Genomic DNA, 19,619 nt, shown 5'->3' on the forward strand with positions numbered 1-19,619 from the left:
CGTGGCACTACTCATAACTCCATCTCTACCATGACATTGCTGCAGATAATGCAGATAATACTGGGAAATGTAGTACAGGGTGGTGCCCCCATTATTATTAGAGACACAGCCACACAATCTGAACCTTTTCATTCAACAATGCTGAGCAAGCACTGGGGATCATGTGAACACGCATTAGTAATAAATTACATAAAAATGTTCTGGATACAAATGCAGAATAATGGAAGGGGGTAGGGGGAGGGGTTTAGCTTTGCACAAGTAAAATTGTATGCTTGTCTGCAAATAAGATCCAAAGTATTGCAGGATAAACCTAGCTAATCTTAAAAATGCCCCCCCCCCCCACCCCAAAAAAAACTTTTTCTGACCAACCTTTGTAAGAAAGACCTGTATACTTACCTATTTTCAGGCCACTTCAGTTTGTTCACGTGATCCGGAGCTGCATCTGCAGGGGACCAGAGACTGCAGGGGAGGGGAGGGAGAACCGGCAATGAATGGGCTATAGTAAACCTATGGTCAATCTCACCACTGCCAGGCATTGCCAGCCATCTTCCTGCTTCTGTTGCTGGCTAACACAGGGGAGATTGTGTGACCAGATAAGAGTGATCGGAAAAAAGGTAAGTATAGAGATCTTTCTTACACAGGTTAGACAGAATAGTTGTTAAGAAGTGGGAGGGAGCATCTTTAAGATTAGTTAGGTTTATCATGGAGTTATACTGTAATCTACAGGTGGGAAAATATGTTTAAAATTCCAGAAGTGGGTGCATGTAACAATTAAGAAATGGAGGTCACCAACTTTGAAACATCTGTGTTTTTAAAGCTAGAGTACAAGCTAGAGTACAAGCACCTACACATTCTTTAATTTACATTTAAGCACAGCTGAAGAATAGATAGATAGATAGATAGATAGATAGATAGATAGATAGATAGATAGATAGATAGATAGATAGATAGATAGATAGATAGATAGATAGATAGATAGATAGATAGATAGATAGATAGATAGATAGATAGATAGATAGATAGAAGAGAAGAGAGAAAGAGATTTCAGATTTTAATATGGACACGAAGGATGCCTTTCAATTTAGGAAGTTCCCCCACACCATGCAATTACTATGTATCCCAGAATAGTTTAGTGATGTCAATATCTAACTGTGCTCCCAGCAACACAAAATGCTGGCTAAGATAGCAGCATGCTCTGAATGCATGAAATACTTACTCCGTCAGCATCAAATGCAGCTCCAAATCCATGTTCCCCTCCCTTCATAGCCTCCAGAAGCCCAGTGGCATATGTTAAGTTAGGGTCAGGATACTGCCCACCAAAATCTTCAAGGGGAACACAGTTGACTGCAGAGTTGGCAGGTGCTCCTAATTCATCACACAAAATTCGTCGGACATATGGACCCATTACTGGAAGAAAGATGACACAATGTGCATTCTTGACTAAGACAGTGCTTAGCGGCTGGTGGCACAGTTCAACACATAGGCTTAATACCCATAACGTGTCAGAATTCAATTCCATTGAGCTAACAAGATTTGTTATTTTTGTATATGGACACCCAGGAGCCAAGCTCTAATAACCAAGGGCTTTGAACAGAATACCATTCTCTAGGCAGTCACTGGGTAGGGTCAAATTTATCTCCTCATTTCCTTCTCTTTATATTTTAAATTATTTTTGGGAATGCTGCTGATGTGCTCACAGAAACTTTGGTCCAATATAGATAAAATACTATGTTCAAGCAAACATGGATATACTGTAGTAATTATTAACTAAAATATATAATCAGAACTATAATAAAATCCTGTGCATCACCTATTGCTCCCAAATTAACTACGGTGAAAAATGAACTGAAATCTTTTGCTATATACTAAAAAATTGGACACATTAACACAAGCTCCTAACTTTACAAAATGTTTCTTTAAATGATTGCAAAGATTTACGGAACACTCATTTTCCAACTCAAAAATATCCCAACTGATGACACCATCTCTTAATACCGAATGATACATTAAAGCAAATATGAATAATTCTCTAGACAAACTAAGAGTTCTAAAAAAGTGATTCCTAGTATCAACAATTTTTCTCCCCAAGTGCAGAAATTCTACGGATCTTCAACATAAGTGAAGCACAATATTATCGAAAAACTGTTACTAATACTTTATATTATTAATAATATAAAGGATTTTTTTTTATATTATTTTATTTATTTCTGTTTTAAATCTTTGTTCTTTTTCTTTTCTTTTCTATATTTCATTTTAGATCTTCTTTACAGATTAATTGATTATATTAACAGTTAAATCCAAATTACTCTTACTGTACATGCTTCCACTATAAATTACTAGTTTGGTAATAGTTACCTATTTACATATATGTTAATGTGATTAAAACTGCATAATATTAGGTACAAAGACATAATATCAATGCAGTCAAAAGGAAACATTGGTAGAGGGTTAGATACAAGCTTTGCATATTTGTAATAGCAATGTAAAGAGGTAAACAAGGACAGCAGCGTGGATCATACATCCACATGGTATTCAAAGATAAATAAACATAAAGTGCAAGTTAATATCAACAATGTTTCACCCTGTAGCTGAACTGTGTACATTAATGCAACAGGATTATATATGCTGCTACTGAAAAAAGTTGTGCACCCCCCCAACACCTTCTGTCCTGTCCCCTCTGTCATTCACAAAATGTGTATTACTAGATCACATTCTGTAAATGAGGGAGGAGATCCTGTCATTCCACTCTTCCATTTACAGAGTGTGGTGCATTGTTGGAGAGTGGTAATATGAGCAATATAAATGGCGGAGAGGGCAGAAGAGGGTAGGTGGAATGCGCAACATTTCTCAGTAACAGTGGTAACAGTTACCCTTTGTAGCACCGGAAGGCAGCAACTCAGGGCAGTATTCTGCAGCTGGGCAGGAGACACAGCCGAGATCATTTTTATAAGAAGCAGCCACCTGCAGGTAACAGGATACAAACCATTACGCATACTAATGTGTTTGGGGATGTATCCCCCCCCCCCCCAAAAAAAAAAATATCAAACTTCTGCTTTAACAAAAATGTTTTACCACAACTACAGAATTAATGAAAGTGATTTGTTCATCTGTTCAGAATAATTTTACAATTGTTTTGCAATGTAGTGGTTGGAGAAGTTGTTTCTGTTTTCTGCACCTCAGAGTATGCCTTGGGGTTTGTAATTACCTTGTACTCTGAACAATTGTTTACACTGGTAACATTTCCAATAGATGACCACTTAAAGAGAATATTTTTTTTTACTATTTGGAGAATTGTTTTAACTATTATCTCCCATGTATATGCAATGTAATCTGTGCACCTAAAATATGGCCATTGTCATATTTTCTTTGCATTTGTTGACTCCTAATTGAACTTGTTTTGAATCTCTGAAAAGCCTTTTGCAAAAGAAAAAGCCTGCCAACCTATGTCTTTTTGTCAGGAAGTGCCCCTTGTTCACTCTTATCTCAAGGAATATATAGGTTATTGTTTTTTAAAGATTGCAGTGAATCAGACCAAAACCTTTTTGTACCAACAACAATTTCCTGAGCCTCTGGTATCCCAGATCCACTTCCATTATGATTAGATACCAATAATTTTATTGGCTAACGATTTTTATTCTCTTCCTTTAAAACACAAACCTCCCAGTAATATAGTCTGGTAATATAGCATAGGTGGACAGCTTTTGGCTGAAGTTCTACTTTAAGAGCAGTCATACAGAGGGGTTTATTTACAGAGTAGAGGCTGTACACCTAGGAAAGTGAATGTTTTCTTTGCAAAGTGTATGTTCGCTTAAGGTGGAGCTGTGTTCACTTTTAATACCCAATCATGTGCCATAAATGTTATTTTTTTATTTTATTTCCCTGTCCATATGATTGCTAACATGGTTTGATTTTTGCAGAAGTGTACAAATATGTGGACAGACTTTAATTTCAGCAGGAGAGATCTGGGCTATGTGTTCAGCAGCTAGCTCTCTCCTATCATTCCCTGTGGGCTCCATATAATATCTCCCCCTCCTGCTCCCCTCCTGGCAACAGTATGCTTGAGCCAATCAGGGTGAAGGAGGAACTTGCTATGCAGGAACAAGGGATGATGGGAACTGTGGTTCTTAAAGGAGTGCTGCACAACACAAGTGAGTGGCTGGGGACCTGGAGCAGTGCAGACAAAACACTGGAGTTTTGTGCCCATACCAGGGGCCATGGAACCGAGTCACTGAAAGTTAATCAGCTGCACCAGAACACATGCTGGGGGGACTCATTGCCAAGTGTGCCTACATTCTAGGAGAGACAATGAACAACCAATCATAAGGACTGAGACTTCTGAGACTCAGCCAACTGCCAGGTGCCTGGGACCAGACCTGCTGCCTGCCAAGAGTGCATAGTTAAACTACACATGCTAAATTCTTGCCATCTACAGTTAACGTAATAAAGACTGCTCTCACCTAGCAGCTCGTCTGCCACTCATCACCCACACTCTTAAAGGGACAGTGCACCACCTACAGAAGATCCCCAATGTAAACCGGCTGACGTAGACAGTTGGGCGCCAGGTACTTCCAGACACCTCTAGGGGTACCCCTATGTTAGGAATGCATAGGCTCACCCACTATTGGGTTTGTATACATAGTGTGCTCACAAGGACCCTTTATTTTCCTGCATTCGCTTATGCCACTACTTAAACTCTAGTTGCACTAGTCATAGTTAAATTTAACATTGCTGCCGTTCTACTGAAGTCCAGTTTATGTGTCAGTGATCATCTACTTAGTGCAGTATCTTTAAATATGTTTTTCTGCCTGTTGTATGATGTATGCATTGTTCAGCTGAATTAATTCAATACATGTATTTATTCCACCACCAACTGCTTGGCCTATTTCTTGTGTAGTGTTATAGTGTAGCATACTAAGACTTAGGTTATGCAGGTATGAACAGCCTCCTACCTATAACCAGGTGTGTTAGTGGGGACTGGGCTTTAAGTGTCATGGCAGAACAGAGCAGCTCCTGCCAGGGTAAGTACTACAGTAGGGCAAGCTTTCGGGGTATACCACCATTGTCTAAGGTCACTGCCTGGCCCTTAGAGGAAGCTTGTCCTGAAAATGTAACTGTTTGTGCAAATAAAAAAAGCATCAAAGACGGTAATCAGCTGGATCACATCCATACAGAGATAATAGGTCTACAAGAAAATCTAGTGCAATTTTCTAAAGTATCTACATTTGACAAATGGGATAAGAACATCAAAGAAAAAATAGGTTATTATGAGACCAATGAGAAATGGTTAATTGGGAGATCTGATCTTATCAGTAAGTCAGAGAAGATTGACCTAGACAGGATTGGCTATCTTCAAGGAAACAAATGGAGGGGTCACATCAAGAGTAGGGATGATCGAACTTTTGAAAAGTTCGGTTCGGCCAGAACATCCGAACTACCCTAAAGTTCGGCCCGGATTTCAGAACCCCATTGAAATCAATGGGACCCGCACTTCGGTATTTAAAAAACATAATTTTAAAGCCATAAAACCCAATAAATGCCCCTAAAAAGTGCCCCAGGGACTATTAATCACACAAAAAAAGTTCTTAAAAATTGTATTTTTTGAAAAAAAAAGCCAATTATTGAAAAAATAAAAAAAATAATAAATTTTAGTATCTGGGGGGTCTAAAAAGTGTACCTGTGAAGTTTCAGCTCTGTAGCATGTCCAGAACCATAAAAAAAAAAAAGATTGTTTGTATTTTGTCACTTAGAAGTGAGAACACAGGTAGTTGGCTTCTCGCTTTTCACACCTTGCCGGTTTAATAGCAGGCGTATTTTGGGCATTTTTTTGGGTTCTTTTGAGGCAGGAAAAACATCTTAACTTGTGTATACGGGTATATATACCACTATACACAAGTTCAGATGTTTTTCCTGACTCCAAAAACCCCCAAAAAATGCCCAAAAAAACGCCTGCTACTAAACCGGCAATGTGTGAAAGGAGCGAAGCCATATTCCAGATCTATAATTTCACTAATACAAATGATCTTTTTTTTATGGTTCTGGACATGCTACAGAGCTGAAACTTCACAGGTACACTTTTTAGACCCCCCAGACACAAAATCACACAAAAAAAGTTCTTAAAAATTGTCATTTTTGATATTTTTTTGATAGAGAGCCAATTATTGAAAAAATAAAAAAAAACAAAACAAATTAAAAAAAAAAGAAAAAATTTCTTTGGATTAAGTGTCTGGGGTGTCTAAAAAGTGTACCTATGAAGTTTCAGCTCTGTAGCATGAACCATAAAAAAAAAGATCATTTGTATTTTGTCACTTAGAACACAGGTAGTTGGCTTCGCCCCTGTTACATCTTGCCGGTTTAGTAGCAAGCGTTTATTTGGGCATTTTTTGGGTTCTTTGGAGTCAGGAAAAACATCTGAACTTGTGTATAGTGGTATATACCACTATACACAAGTTCAGATGTTTAGCCTGCCTCCAAAAACCCCCAAAAAATGCCTGCAACAACACACCTTTTTTTTTGACGCTAGCGTTTTTTGGGCATTTTTTTGGGTTCTTTGGAGGCAGGCAAAACACTTGTGTATAGTGGTATATATACACACATACTTATATGTATATACACACCTAGACATATATAGGTGTGATAGTAGCAGAAATATATGCTTGCGCTAATTAAATCATTTACACTAATATGGTTATGCTCCTATAACACCTATATATGTCTAAGTCCTTGTAGGCAGGCAAAACATCTGAACTTGTGTATAGTGGTATATATACCACTATACACAAGTTCATATGTTTTGCCTGCCTCCAAAGAACCCAAAAAAATGGCCAAAAAAACGCTAGCGCCAAAAAAAAAAACGCCCAGGTGTGTTGTTGCAGGCATTTTTTGGGGGTTTTTGGAGGCAGGCAAAACATCTGAACTTGTGTATAGTACCACTATACACAAGTTCAGATGTTTTTCCTGCCTCAAAAGAACCCCAAAAAATGCCCCAAAAAACATCTGCTATTAAATCGGCAAGGTGTGAAAAGCGAGAAGCCAACCTCCTGTGCTGAAAGTGTTCTAATACAAACAATCTTTTTTTTATGGTTCTGGACATGCTACAGAGCTGAAACTTCACAGGTACACTTTTTAGACCCCCCAGACACTAAATCCAAAGAAATTTTTTTTTTTTTCAATAATTGGCTCTCTATCAAAAATCTATCAAAAATTTTTAAGAACTTTTTTTGTGTGATTTTGTGTCTGGGGGGGTCTAAAAGGTGTACCTGTGAAGTTTCAGCTCTGTAGCATGTCCAGAACCATAAAAAAAGATCATATAGGTGTAAAAGGAGGGTCCCACAATCCCTGCTCTACTGAAAAATTATCTTTTTTTCTGGTTCTGGACATGCTACAGAGCTGAAACTTCACAGGTACACTATACACAAGTTCAGATGTTTTGCCTGCCTCCAAAAACCCCCCAAAAAATGCCTGTAACAACACACCTGGGCGGTTTTTTTTTTGACGCTAGCGTTTTTTTGGGCATTTTTTTGGGTTCTTTGGAGGCAGGCAAAACATCTGAACTTGTGTATAGTGGTGTATATACACACATAGTTATATGTATATACACACCTAGACATATATAGGTGTGATAGGAGCAGAAATATATTGGTGTTAATTATTTCATTAGCGCAAGTAGTTTTTTCTGCTCCTTTCACACCTGTATATGTGCAGGTGTATATATACAGACGTTGGTGTGTATATATACCCCCTATACACATGTTCAGATGTCATTTCTGACTCCAAATATGTGCTCAAAAAAGCACTAGCAACGCCTGCAGCCAAAAATTTTAGCGGCGTCGAAGCCATATTACGGAAACGAAAGTGACTTCAGAAAAACTAGCTTTTCTCTATTGCGGTCACCCTGCTATGGAAGGGTTTGGTCACCCTGCCATAGCAGTTACTGTCAGTTCACCCTACACTACATTACGGTCACCCTGACACTTCACACTTTCCCTACAGAAACGGAATAAATTGAAGCTAACTAAAGTGTAAAGGAGCACTCTAACTACACTAGATATCCCTTTCCTCACACTAATAAATGCTAAATGACACTTTTAAAGTAAAATTAACAGAACTGCTTCCATTCTCCTCCATGTCCTGTATAACAATGCTAGGAATATGGCGGGGGCTATCTTATATACTGGGGGGCTTATTCACTAATGATTGATCTAGGGACCCCCTAGTCACTCCAATCACATTCCTAGCATTCTTCTGCCCCCTCAATTGGCTTTTACTAATGGTTCTGGTCCAATCACGGGCTTTTAAAGCCCATTTCCTGAAGCATTGCATTTTGGTCGGTTCTGGTTGCCGAATTCCGAACTTTTTGGGCAAAAAGTTCTAAATTCGGCCGAACCTCGAACACCCAATGTTCGGGCTGAACCGATGGTCGACCCGAACCGTTCGATCATCCCTAATCAAGAGCCCACCTTTCCCTTGTGCATACAAAATCCCCCCACAGGGGCTCTGAGACATTGAAGTAATAAATAATTTCCAACTGGTGGCTGCTAGTTAGCAAGAGGAACATATAGAACAGAACACTTTGGGAGCCAGACCTAAACAACCATCTGAGTTGCCTTTTTAGAGGCGCAATATCTCCAGAAAAGTACAAGCAAAAAGAAAAGAGAACAAACACTAGATGGGGCAAAGAGATGAAAAGAGAATTTAAAAGAGAAAAAATGCAGAGAACAATAATTCCGCAAATAAGATACACTACATATTCTTTCCAGCTCTACCTTTATGGAGATTCAGCTGTCTTTATTGAGATAAGGGTTACATTTTTCCACCTCCTGACCCCCCTCCATATGTTAATAGATCTAAGTGAATTTATAAGAAATTTTATGAGGTATTATGTGATAAAAGGAGAAACTAAAACAAGTGAGGGAACTCATGCAGGATTGAGGATCTGGAGTTGCAGGCTCTAAAATTTTTGGAAGAAATGTGGGAGGGAAGGGAAATACCAGGAGCATTTTATGATGTTATATATGAAGAAGACATAAAAACCCTAATGGATCAGGTGCTTATGGAAGAGGTAATAAAAAAGCATAAATTACAGTTACAGTAATTCACCTGGGAGACCCACAACATAGCCTTGTGAGCAATTTAGGATGCTATATAGATAATTTCTTTACAGGATCAAGTAGTATAATTTCCCTGTCATATGCTTTATTTTTTGTTCCAGTATAAGTGGAAATTGGGGCATAAATTGGTTTCACTGGATCTTTCATTGTTATACATTTCTATTAGACATGAATATGGCCTTCAGGGAGTGCAGTGTTCTTGGTTAAAAATACCAATATACAATATTAACAGGCTGACGTTATTCAATATTGTGTTGAATTTATGCTGTCCCATAACTATTTTATGTTCTTAGATGAGTATAATGGATAGGTTAGGAAGATAGTTATGGGAGCCAGGTTCAAACTGAGCCATGGGATACTAGAAACAGTTCCACATTTGGAGCTATAATCTGTTTGGGGTGAACCTGGTTCTCTTTGTGCTTTATGGTAATAAAACATGAATTATTTGGCAAGGGTCAGATGACATTTTGCATACATGTATTAATCAGTGTCAGGATTACCTTGGTAAATGCTTGGTTATTATTGGGCAGCACAAGATTTGAGGAGTTTGATTGCCCCAAAAAGGTTAAATACCAATCTAGAAAGAACAGTAAGGTATGTGATTCCCTTCTGGGTTTGTCAGTATATGTGATATTGTAAGAGTTGGGATAGAGTCTTATGGTATTAAACAGTTATCAAATGAATAGCAACTTTGATAACTTTTTTCAAAAGTTTATCAAATCTGAAATACAGATTGTGGTGTATGGGTTGGTATGTCTCAGTGGGCTAATCCATGTTGGTGGTATCTTGTCCCCTTAGTGTTTGGTTTGGAGAATATTAAATTAATATACTGAGAGGAGTAATGATTCCTTCAATCCCCAGATATTGTGCAGTATGTAAAGCATGCATTTTTCATACTTGAGGGTGGCTATCACTGTAATAGTGCTGACTAATAATTTCAGTACCTCTGGAATATGATAAGCTTACTTACTGTGGTCCAAGTTGGATCAATGTATATATATGCACTACAGAACATACCTATAGTTCTGCATTAGAGTCTGATTAGAGTCTGAGCTAACATGTAAATCAACCTTTATTTTTTACAATGTTCAACTAAAAAATATTAAAAAATGGCTATATTTATTGTAAAAAAAAAAAAAAAAAAAAAAAAACAGGAAAAGATATGCATACTGTATAACGGGTATAACCCCTTCCATCCTCAAGGGCCTCTTTGGTCACACGTGTACTACTGCTTTATCCCCCCCCCCCCCACATGAGTGGAATGAAAGTGATGAGCTCCCACAGACGTGGCTGCTTAAGGGCTTCTGGGCATATAACTCAGAGGAGAGGCAGAAATAACTCCACCTTCAAAGGTGTCAGTGGAAGCAATAATAATCCTTAACACTGGTGCCAGTGGCAGCAATAATAAGTCACAAATATCGGTGTCAGTGACAGTGATAGCATTAAACCTCCTTTATTTGTATCGTTGGTAACAATAATAACCTCCCCCCTCCTTGGTGTTAGTGTCATCAATAATAATGCCCTTTCACCTGTGTCAGTGTCAGCATCAATAACCCCCCCTGACTACCTACACATGAGAAATAGCCAATTCCTACTTTGCTCAGGTACAGCATATACAATACATCACCAGCACACAGACTGCACTAGCACAATGCAGGATATTTTCTTATGAATGATCCCGGCCCCCTTTATTAGCGCAAACCCAAAATTGATTACAGTAGCAGCTCAGCTGATTGCTGCTTTCACTTGTAAACAAATTGGCCACCAGAATGAGGTTCCACTAATAACTTTCTGTGATGGGTTCTGCATTACATGATGTCATCAGTCAGAGCTGCAGAGGTGGTAAGTAGTGGAACCTTATGCCCCGTACACACGTGCAGATTATCTGAAGACTTTTGTCTGCAGACTTACCAAAACCATATAATATGAGGTCAAACCTAAACACTTTCAATTTGTATGCAATCCGGCAGGCCCTTGCACTACATAGAAAAGGTAAATCTGAAGACAAAAGTCTTCAGATAATCTGCACGTGTGTACGGGGCATTACTCTAGCAGCTGTTTGTATTCAAGTGACAGGAATGTCAGTGCAGGCACAGGATGCTGGAATGAGAGTTTTAGCATCTGGTGTTGGAACATGGGTTAGATCCATGGAACACTGGGATTTAAACTAAAGACCGGGAGAGTTGGAAGGTATGACTGATATTAGTCAGGTGAGTTAGGTAAAGGTGAGAACAGAAAGTCAAGTACTGTTTGTAGGTGAGATACAACTGACTGTGATGCTGGAGCCCGAGTGTGCTCAATAGCAGAGGCTGCATGAGTTAATAGAAAGTCCTGAAGAAGTGACACACACCTGCAGCACTACAAGCTTCAGAAAACCAGTATGCAGTCAGATAGTCAGCAGGTAAATGCAGGGCTGGCGTTCCCGCTAGGCGAACTAGGCAGCCATCTAGGGTGCACTGCTGCCTAGCCTAGCCAGGAGGGTGCAGGCTGGCCCGGATGGATCATCAGATGTCACAGTTAGCTGGGACCGGTGGCAGCCGCGGCTGTCGCGGCTCCGCCGGAAAGAATAGTGCTGTGTCTCCTGTTGTGTGCATGGCTGGCTGCTGTGCAGGCCTTGTGATCCAGCCAGTGCTGTCTGTTCCCCATGCTGCTTGAATAGAATTGGATGATGCCCTTCCCTGTGGCCTGGCTGGCACTGTGTGCACAGCACAGGTGCCAACATGCCAGTCAATGAGGTCCTGAGCGCGGCACTCTGCCCACCTCAATGTGACGTCATTCCTCCAGGCTTCAGTCCAGTCCCACCCACAAGAGAGCAGAGGAGCCTGTGCAGTCCCTGGCTGTCTATCCCACACAGACCTGGTGTTTGTGGATAGTTTATTGTGGAGGCTCACTCAGGGAAGCTGAAGTCAAGTGAAATTCAAGTGAAAGAACTAAGAAGAGAGAAGGTACAGTCTACTCTACATACAGTGTGCGTGTCCTGTGACCTGTTGTAATAATAATTGCTGCCTGCCTCAAGCTGTAGCTGTACACAAACAGTATTAACACAAGCTGCAGGCCTGCAGCAATCTTTCATCATTTGTAATCATCATCATTCATCATGTAGACGTCATCAGGGGCGCCCCTGTTGATGTCATGTAGAAGTCATCAGAGGCACCCCTGATGATGTTTACATGATGAAACGCGTTGGATGGAGTCTGTTCTGCGCACACATCGTCACATCCAGAGTTCGGACAATTTGCTGGTTTGAAACACCATAACTATTTTACAACATTCAGGCAATATTTTGTCAGTCATTTGGTGAGTGTGATTCTACTTTTTATTAAACTTGAGTATAATTTCCTACACTATGAGACTCTTCTGCTGATTTCTCCTGATTCTCATGTGCCCTATCTTGGATGTTGAAGAGCAGTTTTGACTACAAAGATTCACTTGCATTAGAGGCTGTGTGATCCTCTAGAACCACTCAATGTGCATTTGACCATTGTGGAAATAATGGTCCACAGTATGTGGTAAGAGTCAGTGTGTTTATCGGTGATGGTGGAGGATTGTGTTCACACTTTTACATGAATGATACACCATGGTGGAAGATTCTGGCATGACTACAACCTTGGGACTTTTTACATTAATCTGATGATTCGTTTTTTTAATCTTAAGCGCTGCAGTTTGTTTTATATTGTGTACAGTATGGTATCATGATGTACAGTACTTGTACATATTTATAGTATGGTCATGGTCATGTCAGGCTGCAATCCAAATAGTGTGGTCAATTGCAAGAAGAAATTGGGTCAAGCGGCAATTCATATAGTGTGGTCTGTAACAAGAAGTGAGCAGTCTGAGCAGGCAGGTGCAAAAGAATAGAATGCCAGTGTAGAAACTCAATCACAAGCTCAGAGTACTGGGTTTGTGAGGTTTAAATAGTGCACCATCCTTGGCTCATGTCAGACAGCTGAAGAACCGGTACAAGCTCAACTGCACCTGTTGCTAGATATAGTTTTGTTAGTACAGTGAGAGGCTGGGAGCTGCAGTGAGGGCTGTGGAGAGAAAGGTAGGGATGGAGCAGTAATTTTCTAGAGCATAGACTGACTGGTCCTACTGGCAAGATGGATATAATATAAATGTATTTATTTTGCGATTTAATGCATCTTTTTAATGTAATTATGCATGCAAGGATTTATTTGTAATGAAGAATTCATTTTTAATGATTTCAATGGACCCGGTATAAGATGGTGGCAACATGATGTTTTTAAAATGTATTCTGTGAATCATTCACATAACACCAGGCTTTCTGTGAAAAGACAAGGGGAGAGGAGGGGTGGATAAATGACAATGCATACCAAACAAAGGTGAGGTAGCATACTACTCATGGGAGTTAACTATTGATTGCATAGCGCATTTTGATAAAAAATTGCCTGAAGTTCTAGGTAAGGTAAACATCCACTCTACTAGGTGAACAGTATCTGCTCTGCCAATTCTAAAGATATTGTAACTAATAGTACATGAATATTATCTGATTATGCTTGTTATAAGGTACTCGGGTAAAAAACTGGGATCTCAGTGGTGCACTTCAAAATTTAAAAGATACCCCTAACTAATATATTCTAAAGGAAATGTCCACAAGCCAGGCTGGAATTATAACAATGAGGTGCCTCAAATACACAAATTCTAATAAATATATTAGAATATGAACATGTACTATCATACATCTGTAAGGTTGGTAAAAATGTTTGAAGGTTGGATTATCCCTTAATATCTTACCATTGCCTGTTATTGCTGGCCATCAAAAAAACAGCCTACTGTCTATTATTTTGTTTCAGGTTTCACGTCAGTTTTCATACCATGAAAGAACATTAGCTGCCTCGTAGTACATCTGACACTGTATTATTTGTCACATCATTTATATACAGTACTAATGTATTTTATACAGCATCAGAGAGCATTACCCTTACCTCCATTCATTGCATCAATTCTTATCTTCAGTTGGTCGGGCCCAGTAAGCAAGCTTTTGATAGCATTAAAGTCAAAAAGTGTTCTGAGTAAATTGAGGTATACCTCCACTGAATCCACTACTTCAACTAGAAAACATAGAACATTACATAGACTAAAACAATTTGTAAATACAAAAAACTAAAGCTGCACAAGTAAAAATGTCTATGTGCAAAATATAGTAAGACATAGAGACCACACACACAGACTTAATTAAACTTTATGTTCCTAGCGGCCAAAATCGCTATTGTGTTCGCATGGAAAAGTCCAGTTATAGATATAGCTTTAATGAAACCTAAACTCACGTGGATCATGTTAAATGAAAAAATTGTGAATATCTTGCAACATAAACAATCCCTCTTCGAAAAAATATGGTACCCCTGGCTTGCCTATTTCCAGGTTCCAGACATTCGGAGCTGACTCCAAAGATGGTTGGTGGAAGAAACTCGGACAGACTCACTTTCTCTCTTTCTCTTTTCCATACTTTTTCTCTTCTTCTTTTCTTTCCATGCCAGTCATGTTACTGTTCCCTCCTCTCCTCCTTTCCCCTTCCTCACCTATATTACTTACACTGTTAGCTGTGGGGAGTAGTTCCCCCTATAAATGACTAAAATTATGTTTGACAATGGAGAGAGTATTTGAAATCTTATAACACAAGTTAATTGTTCTACCAGTTTGCAGACCACTTCATAGAGGTTACGTATTTTTAATGCGTTAGACCTCATGGTCCTTCTGTATACAATAGGTGGACCCAATAAGTCGTCTTTGCCGTGGCCCTTTTTTTTTTATTTTTTTTTATTTATAATGGTGTGGTTGGTCTAGACTCTAGACTATTTTATGTAACTATTCATCACACTTTTGATCTCCTTTTTGTTTGTGATTATATACAACCTCATAGATAGTCCATCCCATTTGTTAGGGTCCTTTCATGTCCCCTCCCCCTTTTTTTTATGTATCCACTTTGTTGCATGTACAGAGCTTTGCGAGAATTGTTCGCCACTCTGCTTTCTAATGTTCCTCCTTTATCTTCAGAAAACATATAAAAAAAAACCTATTGAAACAGACATAGAGACCACATTTGTTGCCGCCATATCAATGGAATGTTTGGCTGGGTGCTATTGGTTAATGGACGTTGCCCACTAATCAAGCCCCATACATTCTTGTTGACTAGTTGCATATTTTCTCATTCCTCTGGGACTAATAATATATCACGTGTTTTCAGACTTACAGGGAATTCACTGAGCTTTGTGAATCAGTAACATTCCAGGAAACCTCCACTAAATATTTCTCATGGAAATCTGTAAATATAGCTTGAAAACTTACTGATAATGGGACTTGAGAATTAATTACAGAAACAGTAGACTGCTGTGTTTTTACTCTGGTAAAAATGCTGGGAAGAACAGTCAACCTGCCACACGTTCCAAATGTATTTCAAAGAACTGTCTAGAATGCACTTTCAGTCTTTTTTTAGAATATGGCAATGTATGTGTGCAGTACAGCTTTATATGGAACAAACCTATTTAATAAATGATAGCTGTGCATTATTTTAGAATGTTACATTTTGCATTGAATGTCCTTAGTTGAATAATATGGTCTCACTTCTTGATGTTTAAAATGTCAGAAAGACAATAAACAAGTGTAGCATCCTCCTAGGTAGGTGCTAGAGAAAAAGTATAGTTTGAGCTCTGTCTGCTTACCAGAGGAGCTGCAAGTAAATCTATATTGTTCTCTGCCTACCAGAGAGCAGGATCTGTTAGTAAGGTTAGCTCATTGTGCTCAGAGTGCAACTTATTCTGTCTAGAGAGTGTTTCGCACTGGTCCAATAGGTAGGCATGTTGGACAGTGGGAAGAAACCTGACGAATGGGTGCAGGTGCTTTTGATACAGTCCTGATGGTTGGCAGAGGGAAAGTCGTCTCTGTGCATGTTGGGATACTGTCTAAAAACCAGTAGCACATGTGCTTGAGGTCTTTCGTTGGGGAGTGGAGTCCCAGAGGGAGGGGGTGGCTGCCTCCTCCTCTGTAAATGTGCCATGCAGCCTCAGGGGGTCGTCCTGAGGGTCGGGAGAGTAGCGGAGAGGAGCTGAACCCAGAGGTCCAGGGAAGCTGACTGAGAAGGGAGACACTGGAGGATGTGTCTATGCAGTACAGTGAGTACAGAAACTCGTGTCAATGGGCCTGACCTGAGGGGGGACACCCCTGCTCCTAGGATAGTCAGTGGATGTGTGTCAGCCGAGAGGGGATACTAGTAAGAGTGTCCTGAAGATAAAATATCAATCACCAATTCGTCTTGTTAGAGAGTAAAGAGAGCAAGAGACTTAACCCCCATCTACACTTGTGGCAGTGTGGATTTACAGCCTGGCTGTTCCTGATCATTAAAGAAGTTCTGAAGATAGAAGTCCTAATCTATGTGAATAGTTCAGTTGGACTATCGCACTATTCCCTTCTCCTATCCCATTTACAAAATAAACAACAAAAAACCAACACCCCTAGACTGTTTACTTCTGTGAGGATCCAACAGGAGCAAGGAGGGATTCAAGAACTCTATCTACTTATAGCCGTGTGTTGGTAACCAGGGGAGCCCGCAGAGTTAATATCCAGCAGTCCCTTCGGGGGCAGTGCTACACAATATTAAATACGTACAATCATGGTGTATAGTGATTTTTAAACTTCATCACTTTCATAATGGTGCAACCTGGGCAAAAGAATGTCTATACCTCTAAATGGCTTAAACTTATTTTCCAAGTCAAATTCTTGTCTTCCCACCCTTGAGAGGTCAATATGCAGGTCAGGACAAATAGCATACTCTTCTATAGTTTTACTGATTTGAAAAATTTTGTCTGTTACAGCATCTGGTGCAGGACCTGAAATATATAATAAGAAAAGTTAAACAAAAACATTTAAAACATTTTAACAATATAGCATAAATGTCCCTAGATTACATCAAAACAGAGACCACATTTATTGTTGTCAAGCAGATGTATATTGTGGTTTAACTGCTACTGTAATTACAGACATTGTAAGGACCTAATCACAGGAGGAAATACAAACCACTAAGACATATGTACAACATCTGCATCAAGAAACATCTGTTTGGGGCAATAATTGCCTGATTTAGTGCATTGTCAATATACTGTTAGCTATATAAAGTACAGTATCAAAATGTATTTAGAAAAGCAGCCGTTGTAAAAATAATATATGAAAATTCTCTTCCAGGGAAATCCTTAGCACGTGTAAGTTATTTTTCTTGCAATGCAATGTTCTGAGAAGCCCACCTGCTTTCTGTGAAAGCATTCATAGATGCTCTCTATTGGTCACTCTTCAATGTAAAATCTAGTCAGTAAGAGAGATCATAAAAAGATTACAAAAACAAGAAAATATTACTTGTGGTATACTATGAGCCTGAGACAAGACACTTTAAAGGTCCCTTATGTACCATTTTTGTCACAAGCACAAAAGAACATGTCAGAATAAATTCCAACTTTTCAAGTATATGTTGTCAACATTCCTGAGATCTGTCACTTTGGTAAAGACCTCCTGAACAAAAATTGACAATTCAGTGTCCGGCAGAATTTTTATTGCAATCATGCTTTTTTTTTTTTATAGTTTTTCATCAATGCAGTCCTGTGTGCCATTAGCACTCATCCCACACAATGTGGTCCTCATCTTCCATTTTGCTTTAGGAAAATTATGAATGCCTGACAATGCGAACCCAAACTAGTTGAGCAGAATACTGTAAGAAGATCTTGGTAAATAAAAGCACTGTTAGAGGTTTTGTTTATACAACTAACCTCAAACTTGTATATTTAGTGAAGACTGTAGTCTCTTAAAAGCATAAAGTGTTAGCCCATCTAAAACTGAGAATTTACTACTAATACAGTTTTCATTACATCACATACTGGCTTCTCATATCTTGCGATGCTAGCCATAGGATCTCCCAGTCCCTACTATTGTTTCTGTTTCTTTTCTTTTGGAGTTTTATGTGTTTGCCCACCTTTGGGTGTTCCCATCAAACTTCAAAATTATACAAAACAGATTATGAAAAGTTGCACAGACATAGACTGTTCAACTCCTCCCAGTAATGTCTCTGTGGCCCAGTCAGGGTAATATGTGGCTTCCTAGCATAGTTTCTAAAAGCAATGGAGAGTCTAGCTGAGAATCACTACTTCAGTAAAAGAGTTTGAAACATAGCTACTTGCACATACTCCTCCTTGCACATCTCCATGAACAGCATCCCTCTCACCAAAATCCAGGGTAGCTTTGGCAATGCAGGTGAACAACTGAAGGCACCCCAGACCCAGGAACACAAGGGGGCACCCTGTTGGAACTACAACACACTGATAGGAATAAGATGCTTCCCACAGTAGCTAGGTATTTAGGAGAGGCCACATGCTGTTAGGCTCCTGTCTGACTGCCCACAAGCTTGTTCTGACCATGAAGTTCCCCTCACCTGGCTACAGATCACGGGTCTAGCTACATCTGCCGCGTCAGGTGTGTTCTCTCTGAAAGGCTGATGAAGAGAAGCAGAGAAATGTATTTTCCTTGGGCATGTCCAGAAACTGAGGGAGGTATTGGAAAGAGAATTAAAGGGACCGACACGTAGCTGGGTCTTTCAGAGAGGCGGCAATGCTGTTAGACTCCTGTCCAACTGCCCACATGCTGGTTCTGACCATGGAGGGCCTTTCACCTGGCTGCAGACCATCTACATATGCCTCATCAGGCAGGTACTCTCTGAGAGGATGGTGAAGAAAAGCAGAGAAAGGTATTTTCCCTGGTCATGTCCAGGAAACCTAAGGAGTTGATGGAAAAGGAGGTAAAGGGTCCATCATCTACTCCCGAGCATGGTGAGTGAAAAAGGCTCACTGCTACACACCTATAATTATTGCAAACATATTGTACTCTGGTGTATGTGTAAAAAGTAAAACATATAATGATCAAATTCAGTATAATAATTCCTTTTTTCACATGGCTTTTTAAAAAATGTATTTCCATATTTACATGCACACCACTCTGTACAAAAAAAACAACAGTGACAATATATTTGGACAAATTCACATGGTTTCTTTTTTTTTTTAATAATGATGCTGCAAATGCTCAAACCCTTCTAGGATTGTACTGTGGTTTGCAGGGCCGGCGTTAGGGGGGGGGCAAACTGGGAAACTGCACAGGGCCCCGAGTGTCCAGGGGCCCCCAGCCGCCCCCTGTCAGCGGAGCGGAGGCAGCGTGACACTATGTGCCGGCGGGCGAGGGGCAGACTGATCATTCGGGCAGTCGGGCACTGCCCGAGGCCCGTGGTTGAGGGGGGGGGCCCACAGCAGTCTGTCCCTGGAGGTGCCTACACACTCTTGCTCAGCTGAGGGGCGGGGCCACACGTTCCCGCCGCGGGGGGCAGCCAGAGTGCAGAGAGAGAAGAGAGCGGAAGACATCTCTCAGCCAGCCCAGCCGGCAGCCACCCACAGGTTGTGACAGGTACGTGGAGATTTCTAGTCTGCTCTGCCTCTGCTGGCTGTTACTGTGCTTATCTGTGAAGTT

General features: G+C 40.0%; 1 protein-coding gene across 1 annotated transcript in view; it reads right to left on the bottom strand.

Annotated features, from left to right (window-relative positions):
- The window catches only part of PGM5 (phosphoglucomutase 5), a 179,264-nt gene that overhangs the window by 130,410 nt on the left and 29,235 nt on the right, over positions 1-19,619 (bottom strand). Inside the window, exons 3-5 of the mRNA XM_082245045.1 lie at positions 16,805-16,951; positions 14,054-14,179; positions 1,217-1,407 (exon numbers count right to left, since the gene is read on the bottom strand). Of these exons, the coding sequence (XP_082101171.1) occupies positions 1,217-1,407; positions 14,054-14,179; positions 16,805-16,951 (464 nt within the window). The remainder of the gene's footprint in view (positions 1-1,216; positions 1,408-14,053; positions 14,180-16,804; positions 16,952-19,619) is intronic.

The sequence above is a fragment of the Pelophylax lessonae genome, assembly GCF_965119305.1.
Source record: "Pelophylax lessonae genome assembly, chromosome: 1".
NCBI classification, from domain to species: domain Eukaryota; kingdom Metazoa; phylum Chordata; class Amphibia; order Anura; family Ranidae; genus Pelophylax; species Pelophylax lessonae.